Below are 25,321 nucleotides of genomic sequence, written 5' to 3'. Positions count from 1 at the left end.
ATGTACTTTAAGCAGGGCCCCGGTGTACAAATAATACATGGGGAAAAAATGCTAATGTGCGCAAAGCCCAAAGCCCCGGTGATCGCTGGCGCCATCCAGGCTTGGCACGCGTCGTGTGTGCGTTCCCAGTAATATCGGACGGGGGATACGATAATTGCCACAGCTTCATTTGCGCTCGCAATTTTACACCTGTCTCTCCTCCAGAGTGGGATCATGCATTAATCATTTCAAAACAATCAAATTAGGCTGTGATCATTTCAATGTGCTTTTCGTTTACCATATGATGGAATCTTGTGATATTGAAATCATACAATAGTGGCGTTTATCCAGCGAAGAACTCACTGGGAATTTAGATTATGTTGAACATGAGAGAAACTGAAGTGGTGCAAGAGCTTTAGGTAATGAAAGGGAAGGCCGACTTGCAATATGACACACTACAACAATACCTTTTTCACATTACTGAGCATGAGCTAAAATGAGCCAAGCCTAGATTTACTGGGCTGACCTGGTTACAAATCCACCAGTTGCTGGAACTGTGCAGGGAAGGACAATGTGAAAGGAAAATACCTGAGCCAGCACAGCACAGTTCGAGTCAATACGATAGTGAGCACAAGTGATTGAGGGACTGGGTTGACCTTTACATTATGAGCATTGGGACACCCCACTGACTGGAGCAGAGGCCTTTGGGAAAAAAAATAGGGGTATCCTTGGGCATATCTGAAATGGCACCCTATTCCCGACGCAGTGCACCTCTTGACTCAAAAGTAGTATACAGCACTATACAGGGTCCCATTTCCGACTCAGTCATGTTTAAATAATCTATGCAGAGTGCTATGGAATATGCCAGAGCAGGTTCTAGAGTGGGGTGTATGGTTCTAGTGGGGTTTGAGAGCTGGTTCTAGAGTTCCACTCACCCTGGCGCTCTGTCCGGCGATGAGCTGGTCGTCCTCTGTCTGGACACTGGTCCTGCTGCGGGCGTCGTAGTCCTCCTGCTCAAAGTCTGAGTCATCCTCCAGCTCCTCAGGTGTCTACAGAGTATGGGGAGGGGGGTGTAGAGGGAAAATAAAGAGAGAGAGAGAGAGATAGAGAGAGAGAGGGGGTTAGAGAGGGGGAGACAAAGGGGGGAGAAGAGAGACAGAAGGAGAAAGTATTAGGGAGAGAAGGGAAAGATGTGTGTGGGAGATGAGAAGAGAAATGAAAGAATAGTAGATGTAGGCGAGAGAGAGAAAGAGAGAGAGAGAGATAATAAAACATGATAGTTATTAGGTCAACAGCTGCAGTGTCACACAACACAGATATTTAATACATCAGTCCTCGCACACTTCTCCTTCTGCGTCCTGGGTTGAGTCTGTTCTTAGTCAGAGTCTGAGTGCAGATAGGCCTTCCCGTCACGTGAGGGGCGGCTGACGGGAGATGTCACACAATTAGCAGCAAGTCAGATCTCCCTGTGTTGAATTATTCCGTTTTTTTTATTTTTATACGCTTGCTCTGATTTCAAGTCCCTTGCATCATTGTTTTTAAGAAGTCTCGGTGGTGGTTTACACCACGCACCATAAGAGCACCATAAAGCTCGCTGAAATAGTGGGATCAAACGGCACAAAGGGTAAAGGGCGGGGAGGGTAAATGGCCTCAAGAGATTCCGTGATTTTAGTTTTTTCTTCTTCAATATTCAACTTGTGTCTAACTGCTATCTCACAGCGAGACAGGGTGGGGACGTGACAGATGTTCTAGACTGGCAGGACTCAGGGACGAATCAGTTCATGCGTTCGACCAATTAAGAGCAGGGATCTGGGGCGGCTTCCCGGGCCAATCGGGAGGCAGTTAGCTGAAGAGAAGAGTGGGATGAGTGGCTCAGTCGCCCATCTGTCTGTTTGTCAACAATGTTTGTCAACAATATCATCCCGGCAACACTGTAAACATCGTCTATACCGTCCTCATCTCCAGACATAACAACCTCTTCTACAAGCTGAAGAGGCCACTAGTCCAAAAAGCTGGTTTTATTGAAAACAGCTTTGGAGGCGCTTCTCTCGAAGACAAAACCGATTTCTCGCAAAACCACCACACGAAACATGAAGACGTTACAGTTATGCATGTCTACACGATACAAAGGCAGGAAGGATAACAGACTCTATATCCGACAAATGTCAATATCTCGCACATCTATTCTTCGTGTGGTACATAGAGGAAGACGAGGAGAAGATGGTAATGTCTGTGCGTTCCAAATGAATGGGAGATGGCGCTAGTGTACAGCGATTGTTTAACGAGCTCCTGACAAATTTTGTGTGTTTTTACGCGCTGATCTGAACCTTTTTTTTAAATAAATGTTTTTACATAATGTTTTCGCCATCGTTTCCATTGACTGATCGTTACTCATTGTATATCTATTATTACTTCCATTACTACGTGTCTTACTTTTCTATTATTTCTCTATTCTTCTTTTTTTCTTCTGCATTGTTGGGAAGGGCCCATAAGTAAGCGTTTCACTGTTAGTCCACAGCTGTTGTTTACAAAGCATGTGAGGAATACAGTTGCATTTTATTTGATGGCAGCCCATTCCCTATAGGGTGCGCGACTTTTGACCACAGCACTATGAGCCCTGATCAAAAGTAGTGCACTATAAAGGGAATAGGGTGCCATTTGGGACGCATGCTGGGTGAGGTTTGACTTGCATGCACCTCCCGCAGCTTAATCATTTCCCCTTTGTTCCCAGAAGAACGGATATGTGCTCCCTTTGTGTGTGGAAATGAGTGTGAACATTGAAGCCTTGTTTTAGTTGAATTGCGTGGCACGTTCCATTTTCTGGAGGGGACATATAGCAGATGTCTGCGGACGTGTGTACTTGAGTGTGTGTGTGTGTGTAATGCTATTTTATTAACGCTCTACACACACACACCAGACCATACTCAACTTCAGAAATTAACACCGTGAAGAATTGCCCCCATAATCCCTTGCTGTTGTAGGCTACAACTAGGCCCTGCCAGCAGGTTCTAAAGAAATTCCTTTCTAAAGAAATCCATGTACACCAGTTTACATGGGAGCAGCAACAAAAAACGCACACCACAAAAACATCCTTCAGACGTTTCATATGAAAGGCTACACATTGTATTACGGAAGTTAGGCGACACGACGACGAGAAATCATAGATAGTCCTCCAAGTCTCCAAGAGTAATTGAACTTGGAAATAGATTATGAGGCTGGTGGGTCGGTCTCGGTCCGTTCAAAGCCCCTGTTTTACATGATTTACCAACATCAAATTATTTCCCCGTAATTAGATTTTTCTCGCCACTGCACTGGGAAATTTTCCAGCAGTCCAAAATTGAATAAATTAATTTGCACGGTGGTGTTGGGAGAAGGGGGGTACGAGAAGAAAAGAAAAAATGCTAGACAAACACCATCTAGTAGGCTTACCATACTGGATACAGTGTGGTGTGGCGGAGTCTATAAAAATGACTAGGTAATAGGCTTTTTTTGTAACATCAATACAAAGTCCAAGGAACTAGCCTTACAGTATTATGTTATAAGTAAACAAGTCTTGTCAGAGACAGAACAGCCCATAGCAGCCTAATTCCATTTTCTTAGCACCCCCCTGGCCAGGAAGCTAGTCTATCTCAGGGCCTTACCCCTAATCCATCTCCTTTATGCTGAGTGGCAACCAGAGAGGCATCGGGGTACTATTTTTAGAGTCTGGTATGACTCGACCAGGGATTGAACCCCTGACCTTCCAATCTCAGGGTGGATACTGTAACCACAAAGCCACTGAGGTGGTCTATTCCTACCAGCCCTAAAGTCTTATGTCATGTTACACTGCACCATAAGGTTTCGTATCAAGCGTGAAGTTCTTTGTAATTTAATTTCCATGTAATTTAATTTCTCATACCGTGACATCAAATCAGGGAGATTGTTTGTGATTCATCTTGGGAAAATGAACGTTCCATGTGACCTCACGCAGGGCACATTCTTGGAATTGGATAATAATGAGAAAGAAAATGAGAAAATAAGGTGAATCCCAATGTACACTTGGTCTTGCATTGATGTCAATGGGAGAATAAGTGTGTCTTCAGATGGCACCCATGTTCCTATATAGTGCACAACTTTTTATGGGCCCTGGTCAAAAGTAGTGTCCTAATAATGGGAACAGCCGGCGTAATTTGGTACGGAGTCTGTTCCCAGCATGCTTTGAGAAGCGTGAGAGGAGGAAATGAGGAAGTGGACATACCCTGATCATAAGAACGGCTTTCCGTATGTCACGCACGCCGTCGTAGACCAGGCGGGACGCGTCGATGAATTCGTTCTCCTCGAAGGGCTGTGGGGGGTTTGTGCTCAGCGCCTCAATGGCCACCTCCACTTGTTCAGCGAAACGGGGCATGACTGGAAGAAGGGATAGAGAGAGAGGGAGGAAAGGGGAGAGAAATAAAGAACAATGAGAATGGCGACCAGAACTTACTTGACTCAGGTGCACTCACTTAATTTATTTAAACATTTTAGGCAACATGTCCTACTAGAATGTTTCACCGTGTGCCTTCCTCTGTGTGTGTGTGTGTGTGTGTGTGTGTGTGTGTGTGTGTGTGTGTGTGTGTGTGTGTGTGTGTGTGTGTGAAACAGACACAGAGAGAGCAAGAGAGCGAGAGAGAGCAAGAGAGAGAGAGAAAGAGAGATAAGGATAAACAAAGGTGAAAAGCAAGAGAAATGTTTAAAAAAAACATCCCTCAAAAGTTTCTTTCCCCCTGGGGGGACGGGCACATTGATTTGAAAGAGATGGAATACCACAAGAGACATGTGTCTGTGTGTCAATGTAAGACAACGTGTGTGTGTGTTCTATTCTCAAACTAAGGACACACACTCTGCGTGTCAAACACATCTTCTGAAGCGGGGGTCCCAGACTCTGTCAATATAAAAAAGACGAGATGTCACCAGAAATCTGGCACCACAGGGATGGGGCGCCCGAGCGCCCTTTGCACGCCAATTAGCCGTTTCACCTTAGCTACACTACCCGGGGGGCGGATGTCTGTCAGCCTTTCACTGCGTGAGTGCTAGGCTGCTAATGTGCTAGCTTTGGTTGGCAGCCATTCACCTATTAGTGTGTCAGTTTTAGCATGCTAAGGCGCGAGCTATGGTTGACAGCCACTCAAGTTAACAGGCTGAAAATTCATTGCCAAAACAAAAGGCTGCAAAACAGAAAGTTGCTTACTCCGACAAAAACAATGACTGGCATTTAGCGGGAATATTAGTTTGGCAAGCGTTGCCAACGGAGCATCTGTATGTTCTTTGTGCGTTCACAGAAGGGGTGTTGAATTTGAGTAAACGCCAGGGCAACCGTGCCAAATATATTCATGTTGAATGGGACAGCTACATAATCATCTTCAGATGACTCCTGATGATCTGATGCAGGCAATGTTTAAAGGTCTAATGCAGCCATTTTTATCTCAATATCAAATACTTTCTGGGTAACAATTCAGTACCTTACTGTGATGTTTTGAATTAAAATGGTCAAAAATAAACTAAAATAGCTTCTTAGCTAAGAGCAATTTCTCAAGCAAGAATTTTGCTAGGACTGTCTGGAAGTGGTCTGAGTGGGGAGGGGAAAACGGAAAACTAGCTGTTATTGGCATAAAGGTTTGGCACTCTCTTTCCTATTGGTCTATTAACTAATTTACCACTTGGTGATGTCAACAGACAGGCCAAAGCTCCATCGCACCAAAACAGGCTTTTCAAACAGCTCCTACACTAAAAGACCATTATCATAATTTTCATAATCTCAACAGTATTTTTCCAACCTCATAGGAAAGCGTGTTTTTGACTGCACTGGGCCTTTAATAATTGTTTTAATGCTGTGGTTCTGCTTGAGCAGTAACAGCTAAATCAATGGGTTACGGTTAAACTACCTGACTGAGAGAACAAACTGAGAGAACAAAACAATATTTAGGTGGATTGACACGACCTTGTTTGACCCAGTCTTGTGTTATTGAATTGAGCCATGATTAGAGCCGGCCTGTTCCCATTTTCACTGTCAAGTGGACACCAGGGACACACGCACAGCACACACAGACACAGACACACACACACACACACACAAAATCACATGCACGCAGACACACACACACACAGTACCCAATCCGTGTGGATGTCGTGCCGCCTTCACAATTTCAGATTCAGCAGCAAGCGCCTCGGTCTACAGCTTGTACTCCATTATCTGTCTACACTGAGTCGTCGTCCCATTCCAGAGGAGAAAAGGGGGCCACAGTACAACAAGACGAGAGGCACTCGCAAAAACCTTCTGATGCATAAAGACAATACCAAAAACCTGACATCATATTCTCTGAGCGGCTGTTTCAGAGAGGCATGATAAAACAGATACAATCAGAGGGATGGAATTGGAGAGGGGGTTGAATTTGGGCTCCGGATCACTGGTGAAGAAGAAGAAGAAGAAGAAGAAGATGCACGTCTAATGAGAATGCTGGAAGGGAGGGTGAAAACAATTAATGGAGGAGGGGGAAAAAAACGACAACAATAACAAAGATTTAATGTGCTAGTGGATATGCCCCTGAATCCCCCGACAAACACGCTGTGTGATATTATTGGAATTCTACTCTCTCTCTCTCTCTCTCTCTCTTCTCTGTTCACCGTGAAGTGGCGAAAATCAATTAGAAGCTTAAGCCAGAAAGGTAAATAAGAAAAAATACACACACGTATGTATTAAAAACACTGGGGCTGGTTATTACACAACAAACATAAAAGGTGCTCCAAAAACTGTTTTAATTTTTCTTCTCTCAAGTTATTTTTTTATATTTTTACATTTCAGTTTAATCCACTTACTGGATAAGCGTAAAATAGGCTATTGGGAATTTTGTACAGGGCTAGGGTTTTTAAATAAATGTTCTCCGAGACGCTTAATGAGGAATGTTGCTGATGGTAATGGAGCAATTTCACTCATTCCGGTTGAGAAATGATAAAGGGAATTAGACGTGACCACGTTTCTCCCTCTTCCTAAACCCAACTATATAATCAAGAGAGAAGTCATGAAAGTACAATGAATGAAGTGAATGCTTAAATATTTGGTAAAGTTCTTTGTGGCACCACGCAGCCAACAAAGACATCCTCGAGGCCTAAGATCACACAGGGACAGCTCCGCTCGCATTGTGACATAATAGACTCCTCCTAGGAAAACAAAAAACACTTCCCACTTCCGCAACAAACAAACAAAATGGCTGTAAATCACAGAGCGTACCATTAGCCTTCAAACCGGAGCCATCACTGTGATTTGTGTTTTCGCCTCTTGGAAGGGAGGGAGGGAGGGAACAGAGGGAGGAAATGGAGTGAGGGAGTGCATTGCCAAGTCTGACCGGAAGTATCTCCAGCCCCCACCCACCGCTCTCTCTCCATCAGAAACATGCACGCATACAAGTACACACACACACACACACACACACACACACACACACACACACACACACACACACACACACACACACACACACACACACACACTTTTGATTTAGCTGCTGCTGAGACTTCTTCCTACAAGTCTCTCTCTGGGCGGTCTAGTTCGCCCCAACCTCAGCTAAACTGTCTCACCTCGCTGTACATCCTATACTGCTGATTCCTACTCCAATACACTAGTCAGCTTTTATTCGATACCACCCACCCACTGCTGCTGAAAAAGCTTCTCACCTCCTCTCTCTCTCTCTTTCTCCCCCTCCTCTTTCCTCTTCTCTCCTCTCTTTCCCTCTATCTAAAACCCCCCATTCCATCATCATAACAACTGAGAGAGAGAGAGAGAGAGTGACTCATTTCAAAACACTGTGTCTGTGTAGTGTGGGAAACACCTGGGCAGGGTGATGCAACTTGGTGGCTATTTAGGAGCTGGTGTACTGTAAATTGGCACAGCTGACAAGATTCTTGACTTAGCTATCACACTCTCCAGTCCTCTCCTCTGTAATGTCATTCCATCAGTTGCTTTTGGTTGGAAAACAGAATGTAACCTGTGCTAGAACTGACATAGACCTATCTGCCATGCAATACAATATGACATGACTTTTAGTGTGTGTGTGTGTGTGTGTGTGTGTGTGTGTGTGTGTGTGTGTGTGTGTGTGTGTGTGTGTGTGTGTGTGTGTGTGTGTGTGCATGAGCAATTAGTCTCCCATATTGTAGACATGCATGACCAAACCTTGAGGAAATTCAATTTCCAGCAACATGCGTAATGACTAGGGTTGCGATCTTTCAATAAATTCCCTGGTTTTCCCCTGAAATCCTGGTTGGAAGATTCCCAGAATCAGCAGGGAAATCTAGAATCATCCAACCAAGATTTCTGGAAAACCAGGGAATTTATGACATTTTAGTCATTTAGCAGACGCTATCACCCAGGGCGACTACAGGAAAAATGAGGGTTAAGTGCCTTGGTTAAGAGCACATCGACAGACTTTTCACCTAGTTGGCTAGGAGATTCGAACCATCGACCTTTCGGTTATTGGCCCAACACTAGGCCATATATCAGCTTTTTAATCTACCATCTCTGGGAAAAACCTTAATGATCAAGTTTAAAAATAAATTTAAAATTCTAGGGCTGAAGATTAGTTTAAATGCAGGTGGAGAGAGAGAGGAGAAATACAGAGAGAGAGAGAGAGAGAGAGAGAGAGAGAGAGATAACCCCTTTCCTATGAGGCTATTGATTTACACCCCCTCCTTCAAGGACAAGCCTCAATCCCCAGGTCTGTGTGTGTGAAGTAGAATGTCTGTCAGGAATCTATTGCTCAGCTTAATAGAGTTGTGCAGTCTGCCTGTGTGTGTGTGAGTGTCTTTCTATGTGTGTGTGTGTGTGTTGTGTGTCTGTGTCTTTCTGTGTGTGTGTGAGTGTCTTTCTATGTGTATGTGCGTCTGTGTGTGTGTGTTGTGTATCTGTGTCTTTCTGTGTGTGTGTGTGTGTGTCTTTCTGTGTGTGTGTGTGTGTGTGTTTGTGCACGGTGGCGGCACATGTGTATTTGCCCAGCCCAGCCCGACTGCCTGTACTATCCCAAACTATAAATCTAACTGGGCCAATACGTGACAGGGGTCAAAGGTGAGACACTTGTAATAAGCAGAGCGGGTTGGACAGCTTGACCATTTGACACCTGTCAAACGGGAGGTGAGTGACAGCGTCTAGCGTTGAGTGGCGAGGACATGCTAATAGCACACAGGGGTGCATAGGCACAAAAGCTCACACAAACACATGCGCATGGAGACACAGGCAAGCATGAATATGCACATGCACGCAGACACACCTAGACTTGGGCTGGCTTCTCTGGAGGACCTCAGCCAGGCAGGTCAGAAGCTGATGGACATACTAACTAGCTGGCAGTCCTACAACAAACACAAACACACACCACACACACCTGGCTTTAGTTTACACAAAGTGCAACACTGGCCCAGGACACCACCTGTTCAGTCCTCCTCCACTGGCTCCTCTCCTCTCGCTCTCCTCTCATCCATTTTATATCCGTTTTTCTTTTCCCCTCTTCACCTCCACGTCTCACTGTCTCTCCGCCAGATTTCAGGAGGCACCAATTTAGCCTCTGACAGAGCAGGCCCCAGGCCAAAACATGCCACAATGCCACCTAAAGTAGAGATTAGTCTGTTGCCGTATGTGTTTGCATGTGTGTTTGCATGTGTGCGTGTGTGTGTGTCTGCTGTCACACTGCAGTGGACATGTGCAGTCAGGTGGACAGGGCCCTCCAATTACAGCAAGCTTATGTCACGAACGGTGCCCAATTTTATTTTTGTTTACTCCTTTTGACCAGGGACCATGGTTAACAGTAGTGCACTATATAGGAACAGGATGCCATTTTGAACACATTCTAGGTGTTGCAGTGGAACAGTCAGTGGTTTGACAACTCCATATGTGGCGGCTTCTATTTCCTTGTATGCTTTTAGACAGGGAGTGAGATCCTTTGAAATCAGGGAATGAACACAAATAGTGTGATCCAACGTGCTAAGCCCAGATTGATTAAGGGCTCAATTCAATCAGAACCACTTTAACCGGCATCCGCAAAGCGGTTGTTATCGCGGTGTCGGATGTGGAACTGCGTTCGAGCTGGGAAATCCAAAAGAAATCCAGCCTTTGGCTGCATGGCGTCGCATTAAAATGAAATCCAATGCAGCCTTGTGTACAAGTTTGAACACTAGAATGTGAGTTGTGATCTACACATCAATGAGGCTGATCGAAACCTCCATTATTTTGTAGCCTACACTTTCTCGTTCTGAACTGGGACGGGTGTGGGCTTCCTGACAATGATCAAGAGCTGCTTACCGATTTGACAGCTCCAATGCAGTAACACCTCCGTCACTGCCAAAACATCAGCTACGCGGGTGTCGGCTATCGCCGGTTAACCCTTGATCTGATTTAATCTCGGCCTAAAATCACGATACACCGCAGCGGTAGCAAACTGTCCAATTCGCATGCTTCACACTTATGCAATTTTAAGGATACCGGGTCAACCAAGGACGAAACTTGATTTATTCTTAGCCTTGGTAGTAAAAAGAAGAAGAAAATGCTAAACATAAGAGTAAACAAATGGACAGAGGCGGAAAGTATTACCTGTGGTCCACTCTTAGTCTCGTCCTAGCACACTGATCTTGCAAGGTTATATAAAATAGGTTTCACTATCTATGCAAGCTCAGTGTGGTAGCACGAGGCTAGTCCACCCCTAGAGATGAGTATCAAACCTGACCCCATTCCTCCTTCCTCACCCTGGCAGCCCCATCCCGCCATCGTTCCTCTCCTCCATCTTTCCCATTACAAGTCATTTTAGCAGGGTGGGAAATCCATTGCTGCTCTGTTTATTTCCCCTCTGCCGGGATAATGAAAGAGACCATCAGCATTACTCGAGTGCAACCTCGCCGCCGGAGGCGATAAGTCACAAACAAGCATTAAACAAGTCACACACAGTGCCATCGGGGCCAGCTGTGCTAGGCTAGGCTAGCCCTGTTGTTTACACACAGAACAGAACAGAACAGAACAGAACAGAGGAACCTATGGCCTGGCTTCCTGGACCAAGATTAAGCCTAGTCCTGCAAATTGTTCTTTGGAGATTCACCATAAAAAGTGCATGAGTCCAGGACTTTATCTGGAATGGAGTGTGTGTTTGCCCAGACAGACTGCATGTACTACCCCAAGCTATAAATCTGACTGTGTTCGTTGTTGAGGAAGGGGGTGACAGTATCTGGCGTTGAGGTTGAGCACACACTAATAGGCTTGAACGAGTGCACAGAGATGCATAGGCACACAGGTAAACACAAATACACATAAGCACACACACACACTTGGGCAGGCCTCTCTGACGGACACTCTAACTTGATGGCAGTCCTACAGTACACCCAGAGTGCTGGCTGCAGTTTACACAGGCAACAGCAGTCCAGGAAGCCACCTGTTCACTTCTCCGCCACCGACTCCATCCTCTCCTCTCATCCAAATGTCATCTGTTTTTCTTGCTCCCTCTCCACCTCCACGTCTCACTATCTCTCCGCCAGCTTTCAGGAGGCACCAATGTAGCCTCAGACAGAGCAGGCCCCAGGCCAAAACATGCCACAGAGCCACCTAAAGTAGAGATTACGTCTGTTGCCGTGTACGTGTCTCCTCCATGTTGAAGACACACACTGCAGTGGACGTGTACAGTCAGGTGGACAGGGCCTTCCAATAGGCTTAGGCTTGCATCCCAAATGACTTACGTCCCCTATTCACTTCATAGTGAACTACTTTTGACCATGGCACATAGGGCTCTGGTCGAAAGTAATGCACTTTATAGGAAAATGGTAACATTTGGGATGCATTCCAGGTGTTGCAGTGGAAAAGGGAAAGGGGGATACCTAGTCAGTTGCACAACTGAATGCATTCAACCGAAATATGTCTCCCGCGTTTAACCCAATCCCTCTGAATCAGAGAGGTGTGGGGGGCTGCCTTAATCGATCATCCACATCACGGCACCTGGAGAGCAGTTGTTGTTGGGGTTTAACTGCCTTGCTCAAGGGCAGAACGGGGGATTTTTTTTCAACTTGCCGGCTCGTGGATTCCAACTTGCGGCCATCGATTACTGGCCTAACGCTTGACGACTCCATACGTGGCGGGTTCTATTTCCTTGTATGCTTTCAGACCGGGAGTGGGATCTTTTGCAGTCAGGAAATAAACACAACAAGTTTGTTCCAACATGCTATGCCTGGATTGATTAAATCAGGATACACTGCAGAGTAGCAAACTGTTCAATTAGCATGCTCACACTTATGCACTTTTAAGGGTATCCAAGGACAACACTTGATTTATTCTTAGCCTTGGAAGTAAAAATATGAAGAAAAGACAAAAAATAAGATTAAACAAACAGATGTAGGGGGAAGGTATTACCTGTGGTCCAACCCTAGCCTCGTCCTAGCACACTGGTCTTGCGAGGTTACATAAAATAGGTTTCACTATCTATGCAAGCTCACAAGCTCAGTGTGTAGCACGAGGCTAGTCCACCACTAGAGATGAGTATCAAACCTGACCCCATTCCTCCTTCCTCACCCTGGCAGCCCCATCCCGCCATCGTTCCTCTCCTCCATCTTTCCCATTACAAGTCATTTTAGCAGGGTGGGAAATCCATTGCTGCTCTGTTTATTTCCCCTCTGCCGGGATAATGAAAGAGGCATTACTCGAGTGCAACCTCGCCGCCGGAGGCAATAAGTCACAAACAAGCATTAAACAAGTTACACACAGTGCCATCTGCCCAGATGTGCTGTGCTAGGCTAGCCCTGTTGTTTACACACATAGAATAGAGTAATCTATGGCCTGGCTTCCTGACAAAAACTAAGCCTAGTTGAAAGTACTTTTAAATCCAGGACTAGGATTCATCTGTGAATGGGAAAACATCCCCGTGGGCCTACTTTCTGAATATGACTATGACTATGAAACTGTTGCTAGAACTGACACCAACCAACCTATGTCAACTCAGTTTAGTTGGAAACTGAGTTTATGAACTGGGAGAAAACGCCCATCATTTTCAATTAGGGTTTATTCTTATCATTTCAATAAATTCTCAGTTAACTCCATGGTGTTGATTAGGTTCAAATGAATCGTCCCTGTTGAATCCATCGACACCACACCACAGAACAGTACATTACAGTACAGTACTGCACAGTAAAGCCTTGTATCAGTGTACAAGCATCACATTGTGATGCTTTTGCAAAAATATATGAATCATGGTTACTGATCCGTAAGACAAGACATTGTATTCAAGTACAGTAAGTAAAGTAGTACAGTAAAGTACAGTAAGTAAAGTAGTACAGTACAGTAAGTAAAGTAGTACAGTAGTGTAGTATAGTACAGTAAGTAAAGTAGTACAGTACAGTAAGTAGAGTACTACAGTAAAGTAGTATAGTACAGTAAGTAAAGTAGTACAGTAAAGTAGTACAGTAAGTAAAGTAGTACAGTAAAGTAGTATAGTACAGTAAGTAAAGTAGTACAGTAAGTAAAGTAGCACAGTACAGTAAAGTAGAACAGTAAAGTAGTACAGTACAGTAAGTAAAGAGGTAGGGTAAAGTAGTATAGTACAGTAAGTAAAGTAGTACAGTAAGTGAAGTAGTAAAGTAAGTAAAGTAGTATAGTAAGTAAAGTAGTACAGTAAGTAAAGTAGTACAGTAAAGTAGTATGGTACAGTAAGTAAAGTAGTACAGTACATAAAGTAGTACAGTAAAGTAGTATAGTAAGTAACATAGTACAGTAAAGTAGTATAGTAAGTAAAGTAGTACAGTAAAATAGTACAGTAAGTAAAGTAGTACAGTAAAGTAGTACAGTAAGTAAAGTAGCACAGTAAAGTAGTACAGTAAGTAAAGTAGTACAGTAAAGTAGTATAGTACAGTAAGTAAAGTAGTACAGTAAGTGAAGTAGTAAAGTCAAATAGTATAGTACAGTAAGTAAAGCAGCACAGTAAGTAAAGTATTACAGTAAAGTAGTATAGTAAGTAAAGTAGTACAGTAAAGTTGTATAGTACAGTAAGTAAAGTAGTACAGTATGTAATGTACTACAGTAAAGCAGTATAGTAAGTAAAGTAGTACAGTAAAGAAGTATAGTACAGTAAGTATAGTACAGTAAGTAAAGTAGTACAGTAAAGTAGTATAGTAAGTAACGTAGTACAGTAAAGTAGTACAGGAAGTAAAGTAATACAGTAAAGTAGTACAGTAAGTAAAGTAGTACAGTAAGTCAAGTAGTACAGTAAAGTAGTATAGTAAAGTAGTACAGTAAAATAGTACAGTAAGTAGTACAGCAAAGTAGTATAGTAAGTAAAGTAGTACAGTAAAGTAGTATAGTAAAGTAGTACAGTAAAATAGTATAGTAAGTAAAGTAGTACAGTAAAGTAGTACAGTAAGTAAAGTAGTACAGTAAAGTAGTATAGTACAGTAAGTAAAGTAATACAGTACATAAAGTAGTACAGTAAAGTAGTATAGTAAGTAAAGTAGTACAGTACAGAAGTATAGTACAGTAAGTATAGTACAGTAAGTAAAGTAGTACAGTAAAGAAGTGTAGTACAGTAAGTATAGTACAGTAAGTAAAGTAGACAGTAAAGTAGTATAGTAAGTAAAGTAGTACAGTAAAGTAGTATAGTACAGTAGTACAGTAAAATAGTATAGTAAGTAAAGTAGTACAGTAAGTAAAGTAGTACAGTAAGTAAATTAGTACAGTAAGTAAAGTAGTACAGTAAAGTAGTATAGTACAGTAAGTAAAGTAGTACAGTAAAGTAGTATAGTACAGTAAGTAAAGTAGTACAGTAAAGTAGTATAGTACAGTAAGTAAAGTAGTACAGTAAAGTAGTACAGTAAAGTAAGTAAAGTAGTACAGTAAGTAAAGTAGTACAGTAGTATAGTACAGTAAGTAAAGTAGTACAGTAAGTAAAGTAGTACAGTAAAGTGGTATAGTACAGTAAGTAAAGTAGTACAGTACAGTAAGTAAATCAGTACAGTAAGTAAAGTAGTATAGTACAGTACAGTGAAGAGTACATGGTCACATCTCCGGCCAACAGGATTAGTACCTGTCTATACTTTACTGTACTACAACGCCCCACAAAGTCACTTTGGGGGCTGCCTAAAAAAAGACTGGATGAATTATGATATGAATTCATAAGGATGTGTTGTCCCCTTATCAGAGGTTATTACAGGCTAATGAGAGTCAAACCACACTCATGTAGGAGCCACTCTTCCCCTGCCCCCCTCCTGCCTTCAGTGAAATTAATATAAACTGCCTGCCTCGCTCCTTTTTTTAAGGAAGAGAAAAAAAGAGCAAAGAAAAAAGCATGGGAATGTCGAGTTTTGAACTGTTCAAAAGCATTAGTTAGCGAACGCCAGCTCAGTCAAAGGAGGAGATGTGTCACACATTAACCTTCATGGGGTCTAGTTGCGGTTGCATGCTCAATTGATGCTGCTAATTGAAATGTAGAAGGCGAGGGGGAGGGAGGTTGGAACTGACTTTGACTGGGGTCTTATTCGTCCTAACTATATTTCTCTTTGACGGAGGGCTGTTTTGTTGCTTGTTCCTCCCCTCGTGTTTTAGTGGCGGTGGTGTTTGTTAAATGCTGCCATGCACGTCTGATCTGCACCATAAAACACCTCTATTGATCCCTGGTGAACTTTATCCATCCCCCTCTCTCCATCCTCCTCTCCCCTCTCTTCATTGTCCTCCCCCCATTATTCTCTCTCTCTCCATCCTCTCCCTCTCTCCATCCGCCTCTCCCTTCTCTCCATCCGCTCCCTTTTGCCGTCCTCCTCTCCCCTCTCTTCATCCTCCTCTCCCTTCTTTCCATCCTCCTCTCCCTTCTCTCCATCCTCCTCTCCCTTCTCTCCATCCTCCTCTCCCTTCTCTCCATCCTCCTCTCCCTTCTCTCCATCCTCCTCTCCCTTCTCTCCATCCTCTCCCTCTCTTCCTCCCCTCCCTACATTTCAGCAGAACGTATGTCTATGGATTTCAGCTACATACCCAGCGGAATGTACATATGAGGGAAGATACATAAAGAGGATGGAATATAGGATATATACTGTAAGTTGACATTATTTATACGGCATCAAATCAAATCAACTAGACACAAAACATCTATAGCTGTGAGTGTAGGCCACTTATCAGTCCTCATGTGTGTGAAGAACTGTATCAAACAGTTTGGCTCAGTCAGATTCCATGTTTCCATGGTGTCCACTAGTTCCTTTTTCATTCCTCTTCAATAGGGCTGACCCCATTTAGTCGACTGGACAATTGTTTGGTCGATAGGTTGTTGGTCGACCAATACTTGTTTTAGTTGAGCAGTGGCAAATATACTTTAAAAACAATGTGGCCACATTGTCTGACTCACGCTTGTCTGAGTGGACTAATCCATTGCGGAGGCCAACGGGGATGGCACACCAGTATCACCAGTAGTACATTTACCGTTAATTACCATCATTTCTCATCTCCAATGTTTTTTTGGTTACGCTAATTTCTGTTAATGCATTCAATATATGATTACTACACTCTGCCATTGTAGGAGTGGACACGTCATTTGCAGAGGGCACAACCTAGGCTTTTGGTTTATTTCATTCCAATTTGTTCATCGTCTTTTGTTTGGAGCACTCCTGTCAATCTTGAGTAAGGACACGCACCTAATTACACATAGAAGTAGGCCTAAGCTCCCAGGTTTGCACGCAAATGTAGGCTTATAAATGTGCCCGTTTGGATATGTGGTACTGTTTCTGATTGTCTTAACTCACCGTCACTGTGGAGCTTCTCAAAGTCATTTTTATCTTCGCCTCAAACAGCAAGTAAACAAAGTCTGTTTTTACATCCATTGAGAATGACAATAGTGCCTCAACGTAGCCTATTTGAAAAATATTTCCAGCTCTCTCCCTTTCACTAATAACTCAGCATCAAAGGGGGAAATAAATGTCATGCTCTGATCTGGTGGAAACATCATAAAAAAAGGCAGACCTGATTACTTGCACAAATAGCCTACAGCTGTGTCTGTCTGTCTGGAGTTCACTGGTGTGGGAAACTGAGGGACAGAATATTTTATACAATGTTGCAAGTTTGCTAGCACCCAGCTTTGCCCAAACATAGTTAATAGTTGATACACTGTTTCAAGTTCCTTGCAGACAGGCCATGCGTAGCCAATGTGATTTATAAGATGTTTTTTTTTCTCAGGATATTTTCTGCCTGCAGGCTGCAATGTTTTTATTTGTTGGCTTTATGTAGGGTATCTTTTACAGATTGGCAATGGCAATAGATGTTACTTTTAGATTTGTATAATTTTAATTTAGATATAATTTGGATTAACCACACGACAAGACTTTATTATGAATTAAATGAAACTGTTCCATGAAAATGTGCATATGAAAATCTTAACTGGCACGCAGATCAGTAGAAATGGTACGATATTTGAACTCCAAATTTAAAAGGCTGCCGACCGCTGGTGTAGCCTATTATCGGCAACTTCGGGAGCTTAAAGGCAGAATCTGCGAAGACCAGCAGCAGCGGGCAGAATTTTTTTTTCTTCTTCTGGTTAGGCTATATTGATCTCTGGTTCCCTCTTTAGGAATTTGTATGTCTTAATTTTTAATCACAGTGCTTAAAGCATCAGACAAGCTCAGTAGCCTACCTAAAGGTGATATCTTTTTTTATCATGAGCATGGCCTTATTTCTATTACAGCATGTTGGATGACTGTCATTCATATTCCATTCGCCAAGTTCAATGTAACCTCGTTTAGGCTACTACATGATACTCACATTTTCCCTATACCCATCATGAGGTTGCCACAACCTAGCCTATGAATGAAATTTTACAACGCAGGTGAACACAAGTCGAGAATTTATTTTTTTGATGACAGACAGGGACACAAGGACAGGCAGTGACACATTCAATAACGCCTTGCACACTCTTGCCTGCATCTAGTTTATCTACGGTGTAATCATTATTCCAGTTGCAAACAAGAGTTTTTATCGCCATTTCATTTGCTTCCATATTGAAAACTGTTCAACTATTGTCTTTCTCTTTGAGTCAACTACTCAACACATTGTATACACTGCAGTGCTAGCTATCTGTAGCTTATGCTTTCACTACCACATTCCTTCTCTGATCCTTTGATTGGGTGGACAACATGTCAGTTCATGCTGCACGAGTTCTGGTAGGTTGGAGGACATCCTCTGGAAATTGTCAAAATTACTGTGCAAGCCTATGGAAGTGGGTGAGAATCAAGAGCCTCCTAGGTATTTGTACTGAAGTCAATGTACCAAGAGGAGGACGGGAGATACCTGTCTACCGGCTACACCATGGTGCTACCCTACAGTGCTGTTGAGGCTACTGTAGACCTTCATTGCAAAACAGTGTGTTTTAATCAATTATTTGGTGACGTGAATATATTCAGTATAGTTTTATCGAAAAAGGAAACATTATCATTGTTTTACAATTTTATTTTTATGAAATTCACTGAGGAGGGTGGTCCTCTCATTCCTCCGCTGAGGAGCCATATACGTACGTACAACGCGCATGTGTGCGTACACTACGACCAACTCACCGGTCTCAGACAGCAGCTTGATAGACTCCAGAACGCGCTCGGTGTAAACACCTGGCTCGTAGTTCTCCATCTCCGCATTGATGATGTGAACGACGCGGGCCGCCCGACCCCTGATGGCGCCCGCCGTGCGGTCCAGGGTGTCCACGTCGCCTTCCTGCAGGGCAATCACGCACTTGTTCACATCCTCCAGAATGTGGTTTTCTGTGGGGTAGAGATAAAGGGAGGGAGGGAGAGAGAGAAAGAAAGAGAAGGAGAGAGAGGGAGGTAGAGATAGAGAGGGAGTAGTAGAAAGAGCGAAAGGAGAAGGAAAGCAAGAGAGTGGGAGAGAGAGAGAGCGAGAAGCGCGGTGGGGGGGGGGTCAGTTTGGTGTTCATTAGGCACAAACATGCTTCATGGATGGGATAGCTTAGTAACTTGAGGGTCAACTGCTGTTTGATATAATAAAAAAAGAGAGAAAGTCCAGATTTCATTGCACAATCATTCTAACCCTTTCATTGACAAGAGTCCTTGTGGACGACAATATAGACAGTTGCAGAATGAGGTGGTAGTCCTTCAAAAGACTCCACCGCAGAGTTTCCCAAACTCGGTCATCAGGACCCCAATGGGTGCAGGTTTTTGTTTTTGTTTTGCCCTAACACGACACAGCTGATTCAAATAACCAAAGCTGTATGATTAGTTGATTATTAGGGCAAAAACCAAACAAGCACCCCATGTTGGTCGTGAGGACCGAGTTTGGGAAACAATGCTACCATAACGGTGACCTGTACTGCGTGTGTGAACGTGTATGCTCACGTGTGTGTGCGTGCTCGCATCTGTGTGTGTGTGTGTGTGTGTGTGCATCAGCATACTGTATGTGTGTGTGTCAGCATGTGTGTGTATGTGTATTCCACTCTGTTGAAAGTGAGTCATTTTGAACCAGGAACCTGTATTCGTCGCCTCTGTTACCCAGACCACTGTAGCATTATTAACAAAGTTACATAGTGAGTGGGTGACCCCATCAAGGTCGTCCGCCGTGAGGGTGTTGTGTGCCCCCCCCCCACCCCCGCCTCCCCCACATGGCCAAAAGTAGTGCACTACTGTATATAGGGAATTCGGTGCCATTTAGAATGATCCCTAAACAACCGTTAACTTCACTGGGAAAGCGTGTTTTTGTCCTGGAACTGCGTCAATAGCCCCTTACCCATTATGGCCTACAAAGCTTAAATCCTGTAAAAGCAGAGAATATTGTGTTCAACCGTTGTATCTCCTAATGACTAAATCACTCAATAATCATGGTAATCTGTATTCAATTAGATCACAGTCATCATCATTAGAAGCCGTGCCGGTATCGACAAGAAAGCTTTCTCCTTTCTCTAAATGGGAGCAGAAACCATGTCGGATAAATGGTGGAAAAACACTGCACTTACCTATACACGGTACAAACACACATCTCGGGCTGTATGTATCAAGCGTCTCAGAGGACGAGTGCTGATCCAGGATCAGGCCCTGCCTGTCCATGTGATCTTTTTCATTTTAAACGGAAAAGGTCAAACGGATTCTTAAATCAACCTTCCGACTCTGAGACATTTGATACATACGGGCCCCAAGTGTCAAGTACTATTATACAATAAACAGTTAGAATCCGAGAGACTATATGTTGGTTGCAGTGGAGGCTGGTGGCAGAAGCTATAGGAGGACAGCTAAATGGAATGGCTGGAAGGGAATTATTGGAACAGAATCAAACGTGGTTTCCGTATGTTTGATACCGTTCCATTTATTCCATTCCAGCCATTACAATCTGCCGTCCTCCTATAGATCCTCCCACCAGCCTCCTCTATTTGGTGGCGGCTCAGTTGCAACTAGTTTTAGTGTTAAAAAGCACTTCCTTTTAACAGTGTACAACATTGTACAGTATTTTCTTATCTTTCCCAATTCCATACCTGACACGGACAGGAAGTCATCCACAGAAGTGATATCGTCGACGGCCTCGGTGAGGATGCGCACCTGCTTCTCCCATTGGTCCTTGAACACATCCATGTTGTCCTGGGCAACCTTGCTCTGGGGCCGAGCAGCCAGGGTGAGGGCCGCGTTGATCACCTGGGTGGTAGAGAGTGAAGGTTGAGAGAAAAGGTGTGTGTGTGTGTGTGTGTGTGTGTGTGTGTGTAGGACCACCACAATTAAGGGGATCTCCAAATCCAGTCCTGGAGTGCATACAGTACAGGCCGTGCAGGGTTTTACTCTAGCCCAGCACTAACACGTCTAATGAAGACAATCCTATAACCGTTCTCCTTTCCAGACTGAAGACCATGTCAAGTGGAATCAGGTATGTTATTGCTGGGCTGGATTATGACCTTGTAACTCTCCAAGACTCCTGACTTCAAACCCTTTACCTAGATTAAAAGACTGAAGTGCCTCCTAAGGAAATACGACTAGCTCGAGGCCACGACCAGGACTGACGATTAACGCCCTTGCTATACACATTAGAGTAATTAAGTAAGTAAGAAGCCTTGCACGAGCCTCGGTACACCCGCTAGATAGAGTGGAGGATGTGAAATGGACCGCGGTACAGTAGGCTACAGCACAGTGGACTTCCCTTTCTGCAGTCGGTTTCCTTAAGCACATTAAAGGGACAGTACACCCACATTGAAAATGACATGACCGCCATTACCCATTGTGCAGTCTATAGTCTACAGACTAGGTAAAACAGCAATCCCCGCTTTGGTTATGTTTATGTCGTTTTGTCAAGATGTCATTTTGTAATGGGTGACGGGGGGGGTGTTCTCTGGGTACATTTCCAGCAGATTGAACAGCAGGATTGTTTGGGAAACTGGACGTCTTCGTAGGAGACAAACCGTTGTTAATCCCAGGAATGACAACTTATGATCTAACAGATAGACAATGTTTCAGCCCTGCAAGTGTCCATTACATGGATGATATCCAGTTCATGTTCCATATATTCATGTTTATTCAACAACGAGTGGTAAAGCAATAGGCAGGGTGCCATTACTACTGTAGGCATGTATGACTGACTAAACCAATTAAGATTGTATTTTTGTATTTTTATATTTAAGTCATTTAGCAGACGCTCTTATCCAGACCGACTCACAAGTGCATTCATCTTAAGGTAGCTAGGCGAGACAACCACAACTTCCCCCACCACCTTCTTTAAAAAAAATGTCTCTCCAATTTCGATCTTGTCCCATCACTGAGACCCCCGCAAGCACCCGGCCCAAAGAACCAAGTAAAGCCCCCCTCGTCCAAACCCTCCCCTAGCCCAGACAACACTGGACCAATTGTGCGTCATTCCCATGGGACTCCTGGCCACAGCCGGTTGTGGCACAGTCCGGGAATGTACCTGGGTCTGTCGTAACACCTCTAGTACGGCGATGCAGTGCCTTAGACCACTGTGCCACTCAGGAGGCCCTGATAGTTTACATTTTTAACAAAAGTTTTGCCTTGTTTTCTACATAAGTATGGTGCTATCAATTCATCCAGAACGTTTTTTTAAAAAAGAAGTCCATTAGCTTGTTAAAGCTTGGAAAACAAGGTAAAAAATAGATCTATTTGAAATGGGGTAGGTTGAGCGGTTAAGGCCGTGGCCCCTAAACACATATGCAATCCCTGCCTGTGTGGGATTGAATCCTGGACCCACCGGCCTTCCCACTATAATCCATGCATCTTTCTACCATTTAATATCGGTTTGAATCAGGAAAAAACACGTTTGAAATAAATGCAAAAAAGTGAATGAACCCATTTGCTTTTACAGTTTCTACTTTTAGCTCAATTAGCCTAAAAGAGTCTGATCTGGGATCAGGGTTTGACAGCCACTAATGATGCCTGGCATCAAGCAAAGCCAGTCATCTAATAGACTAAACTTACACACACACTCATCTTACGTAACCCTCCTTTTATTTTTTCTATTCCCTGTTCTCTTTCGTCTTTAGTAACACCCCCTGTCAAACCGACCTCCTGTCAAAACACAAAAATTCAAAAAAGCACTCACACACCTGAGTCATCTTATTGCATGTGCGTGGGAATAATGTGATTGCTTAAAAGAAAAAGACAAAACTCGCGCCACGCTCTTGCTCGTATCACGTTTTTCATTCAAGCTCACGTGTCGGCCTCTTGGCCCTCGACAGGGCTTTTTCAAAATGTCAAAACGACCATCTATTTTGCCCCCCACCTTTCTTTTTTTCTTTCTTTGAGTCACTTATCCTCTATTGCTCTGCGCTTTCTCTATGTTGAGCCGTTGCCAAGGAAAAGCGACAGCTGGCAACTTAAAACTTGCAATCCCCTTCCAAAGTTTTCTAATGCTAGCCTTGACTCAGTGGAGGTCAGTTTATCAAAAAGTGGGTCTCGGTGGGTGCAATGTGGCTGCTTGTCGGGCCCCGTGTGAGTCTTCGAGAGGCTAGCACCTTGAATGTTAAGAACTGCCCCTTCCCTCAATCCCTCCTTCCTCTCCTTTCTTCACTTCCATTAGTTAGTGCAGGGTCCCCTGTGAAAATGCCCCGAACCTTAACCTTGGAAACAACGTATCGATTGCCACCTACTCCTCTGTTAAACATCCAGAGGAAGCCCGCTCCGGGAGGCTAGAGCTTCCATCTGTATCTCTCTCCTATACCCTTCCCTCTCTCCTCTTTCTCTCTGTGCTCCCCCTTTCTTTCCTCCTCTCACTCTGCGCTCCCCCTTTCCCTCCTCCTCTCACTCTGCGCTCCCCCTTTCTCTCCTCCTCTCACTCTGCGCTCCCCCTTTCTCTCCTCCTCTCACTCTGCGCTCCCCCTTTCTCTCTCCTCCTCTCACTCTCCGCTCCCTCTTTCTCTCCTCCTCTCACTCTCCGCTCCCCCTTTCTCTCCTCCTCTCACTCTGCACTCCCCTTTCTATCCTCCTCACACTCTGCACTCCCCCTTTCTCTCCTCCTCTCACTCTGCGCTCCCCCTTTCTCTCCTCCTCTCACTCTGCGCTCCCCTTTCTCTCCTCCTCTCACTCTGTGCTCCCCCTTTCTTTCCTCCCCTCACTCTGCGCTCCCCCTTTCTCTCCTCCTCTCACTCTGCGCTCCCCCTTTCTCTCCTCCTCTCACTCTGCGCTCCCCCTTTCTCTCCTCCTCTCACTCTGCGCTCCCCCTTTCTCTCCTCCTCTCACTCTCCGCTCCCCTTTCTCTCCTCCTCTCACTCTGCGCTCCCCCTTTCTCTCCTCCTCTCACTCTGCGCTCCCCCTTTCTCTCCTCCTCTCACTCTGCGCTCCCCCTTTCTCTCCTCCTCTCACTCTGCGCTCCCCCTTTCTCTCCTCCTCTCACTCTCCGCTCCCCCTTTCTCTCCTCCTCTCACTCTGCGCTCCCCCTTTCTCTCCTCCTCACACTCTCCGCTCCCCCTTCTCTCCTCCTCTCACTCTGCGCTCCCCCTTTCTCTCCTCCTCTCACTCTGCGCTCCCCCTTTCTCTCCTCCTCTCACTCTGCGCGCTCCCCCTTTCTCTCCTCCTCTCACTCTGCGCTCCCCCTTTCTCTCCTCCTCTCACTCTGCGCGCTCCCCCTTTCTCTCCTCCTCTCACTCTGCGCTCCCCCTTTCTCTCCTCCTCTCACTCTGCGCTCCCCCTTTCTCTCCTCCTCTCACTCTGCGCTCCCCCTTTCTCTCCTCCTCTCACTCTGCGCGCTCCCCCTTTCTCTCCTCCTCTCACTCTGCGCTCCCCCTTTCTCTCCTCCTCTCACTCTGCGCTCCCCCTCTCTCTCCTCCTCTCACTCTGCGCTCCCCCCTCTCTCCTCCTCTCACTCTGCGCTCCCCCTTTCTCTCCTCCTCTCCCTCTGCCCTCTCTCCCTCTGCCCTCTCTCCCTCTGCCCTCTCTCCCTCTGCCCTCTCTCCCTCTGCCCCCTCTCTCTCTGCCCTCTCTCCCTCTGCCCTCTCTCCCTCTGCCCTCTCTCCCTCTGCCCCCTCTCCCTCTGCCCCCTCTGTCTCTGCCCTCTCTCCCTCTGCCCCCTCTCCCTCTGCCCTCTCTCTCTCTGCCCTCTCTCTCTCTGCCCTCTCTCCCTCTGCCCTCTCTCCCTCTGCCCTCTGCCCTCTCTCCCTCTGCCCCCTCTCCCTCTGCCCTCTCTCTCTCTGCCCCCTCTCCCTCTGCCCCCTCTGCCCTCTCTCTCTCTCTGCCCTCTCGCTCTCTGCCCTCTCTCTCTCTGCCCTCTCTCCCTCTGCCCCCTCTCCCTCTGCCCTCTCTCTCTCTGCCCCCTCTCCCTCTGCCCCCTCTCCCTCTGCCCCCTCTCCCTCTGCCCCCTCCCTCTGCCCTCTCTCTCTCTGCCCTCTCTCTCTCTGCCCTCTCTCCCTCTGCCCCCTCTCCCTCTGCCCTCTCTCTCTCTGCCCCCTCTCCCTCTGCCCCCTCTCCCTCTGCCCTCTCTCTCTCTGCCCCCTCTCCCTCTGCCCTCTCTCTCCCTCTGCCCCCTCTCCCTCTGCCCTCTCTCTCCCTCTGCCCTCTCTCTCTCTGCCCCCTCTCCCTCTGCCCTCTCTCTCCCTCTGCCCTCTCTCTCTCTCTGCCCTCTCGCTCTCTGCCGTCGCTCCCTCTGCCCCCTCTCTCTCTCTGTGTGTTCCCTTGGACATTCTTTTTACCCACACAGACACACACAGTACTGAGATGAAAGACGCTGCCTGTGCCCAAACAAACTTGCCTACCGGCAAAGTTGCGTACTAGGGTTTTACTACTCTGTCTTCCTCACCATGTACCATTACTGTGTGGGTTTTCTTTAATCATTGTTAAAACGTTGCTTTTAGAGTATAGTGATTCAGAGAGATATTTCATAATATATGCTTACTCTCTATTCAATGGCACTTCTCAATGCAAT

At 45.2% G+C, this 25,321-nt stretch overlaps 1 protein-coding gene across 3 annotated transcripts in view; it reads right to left on the bottom strand.

The window, feature by feature from the left end:
* LOC112261424 (catenin alpha-2) overlaps positions 1 to 25,321 on the bottom strand; it is a 700,693-nt gene that overhangs the window by 47,669 nt on the left and 627,703 nt on the right. For all 3 annotated transcript variants that reach the window (XM_042329775.1, XM_042329776.1, XM_042329777.1), the window contains 4 exons: positions 20,445 to 20,601; positions 18,526 to 18,726; positions 4,217 to 4,368; positions 915 to 1,028 (listed from right to left, as the gene is read on the bottom strand). In XM_042329775.1, the coding sequence (XP_042185709.1) occupies positions 915 to 1,028; positions 4,217 to 4,368; positions 18,526 to 18,726; positions 20,445 to 20,601 (624 nt within the window). The remainder of the gene's footprint in view (positions 1 to 914; positions 1,029 to 4,216; positions 4,369 to 18,525; positions 18,727 to 20,444; positions 20,602 to 25,321) is intronic.

This window comes from Oncorhynchus tshawytscha, linkage group LG11, assembly GCF_018296145.1.
Source record: "Oncorhynchus tshawytscha isolate Ot180627B linkage group LG11, Otsh_v2.0, whole genome shotgun sequence".
NCBI lineage: Eukaryota > Metazoa > Chordata > Actinopteri > Salmoniformes > Salmonidae > Oncorhynchus > Oncorhynchus tshawytscha.
Note: the sequence above shows the minus strand (reverse complement) of the source record. Positions and strands in the feature narration are given on the sequence as shown.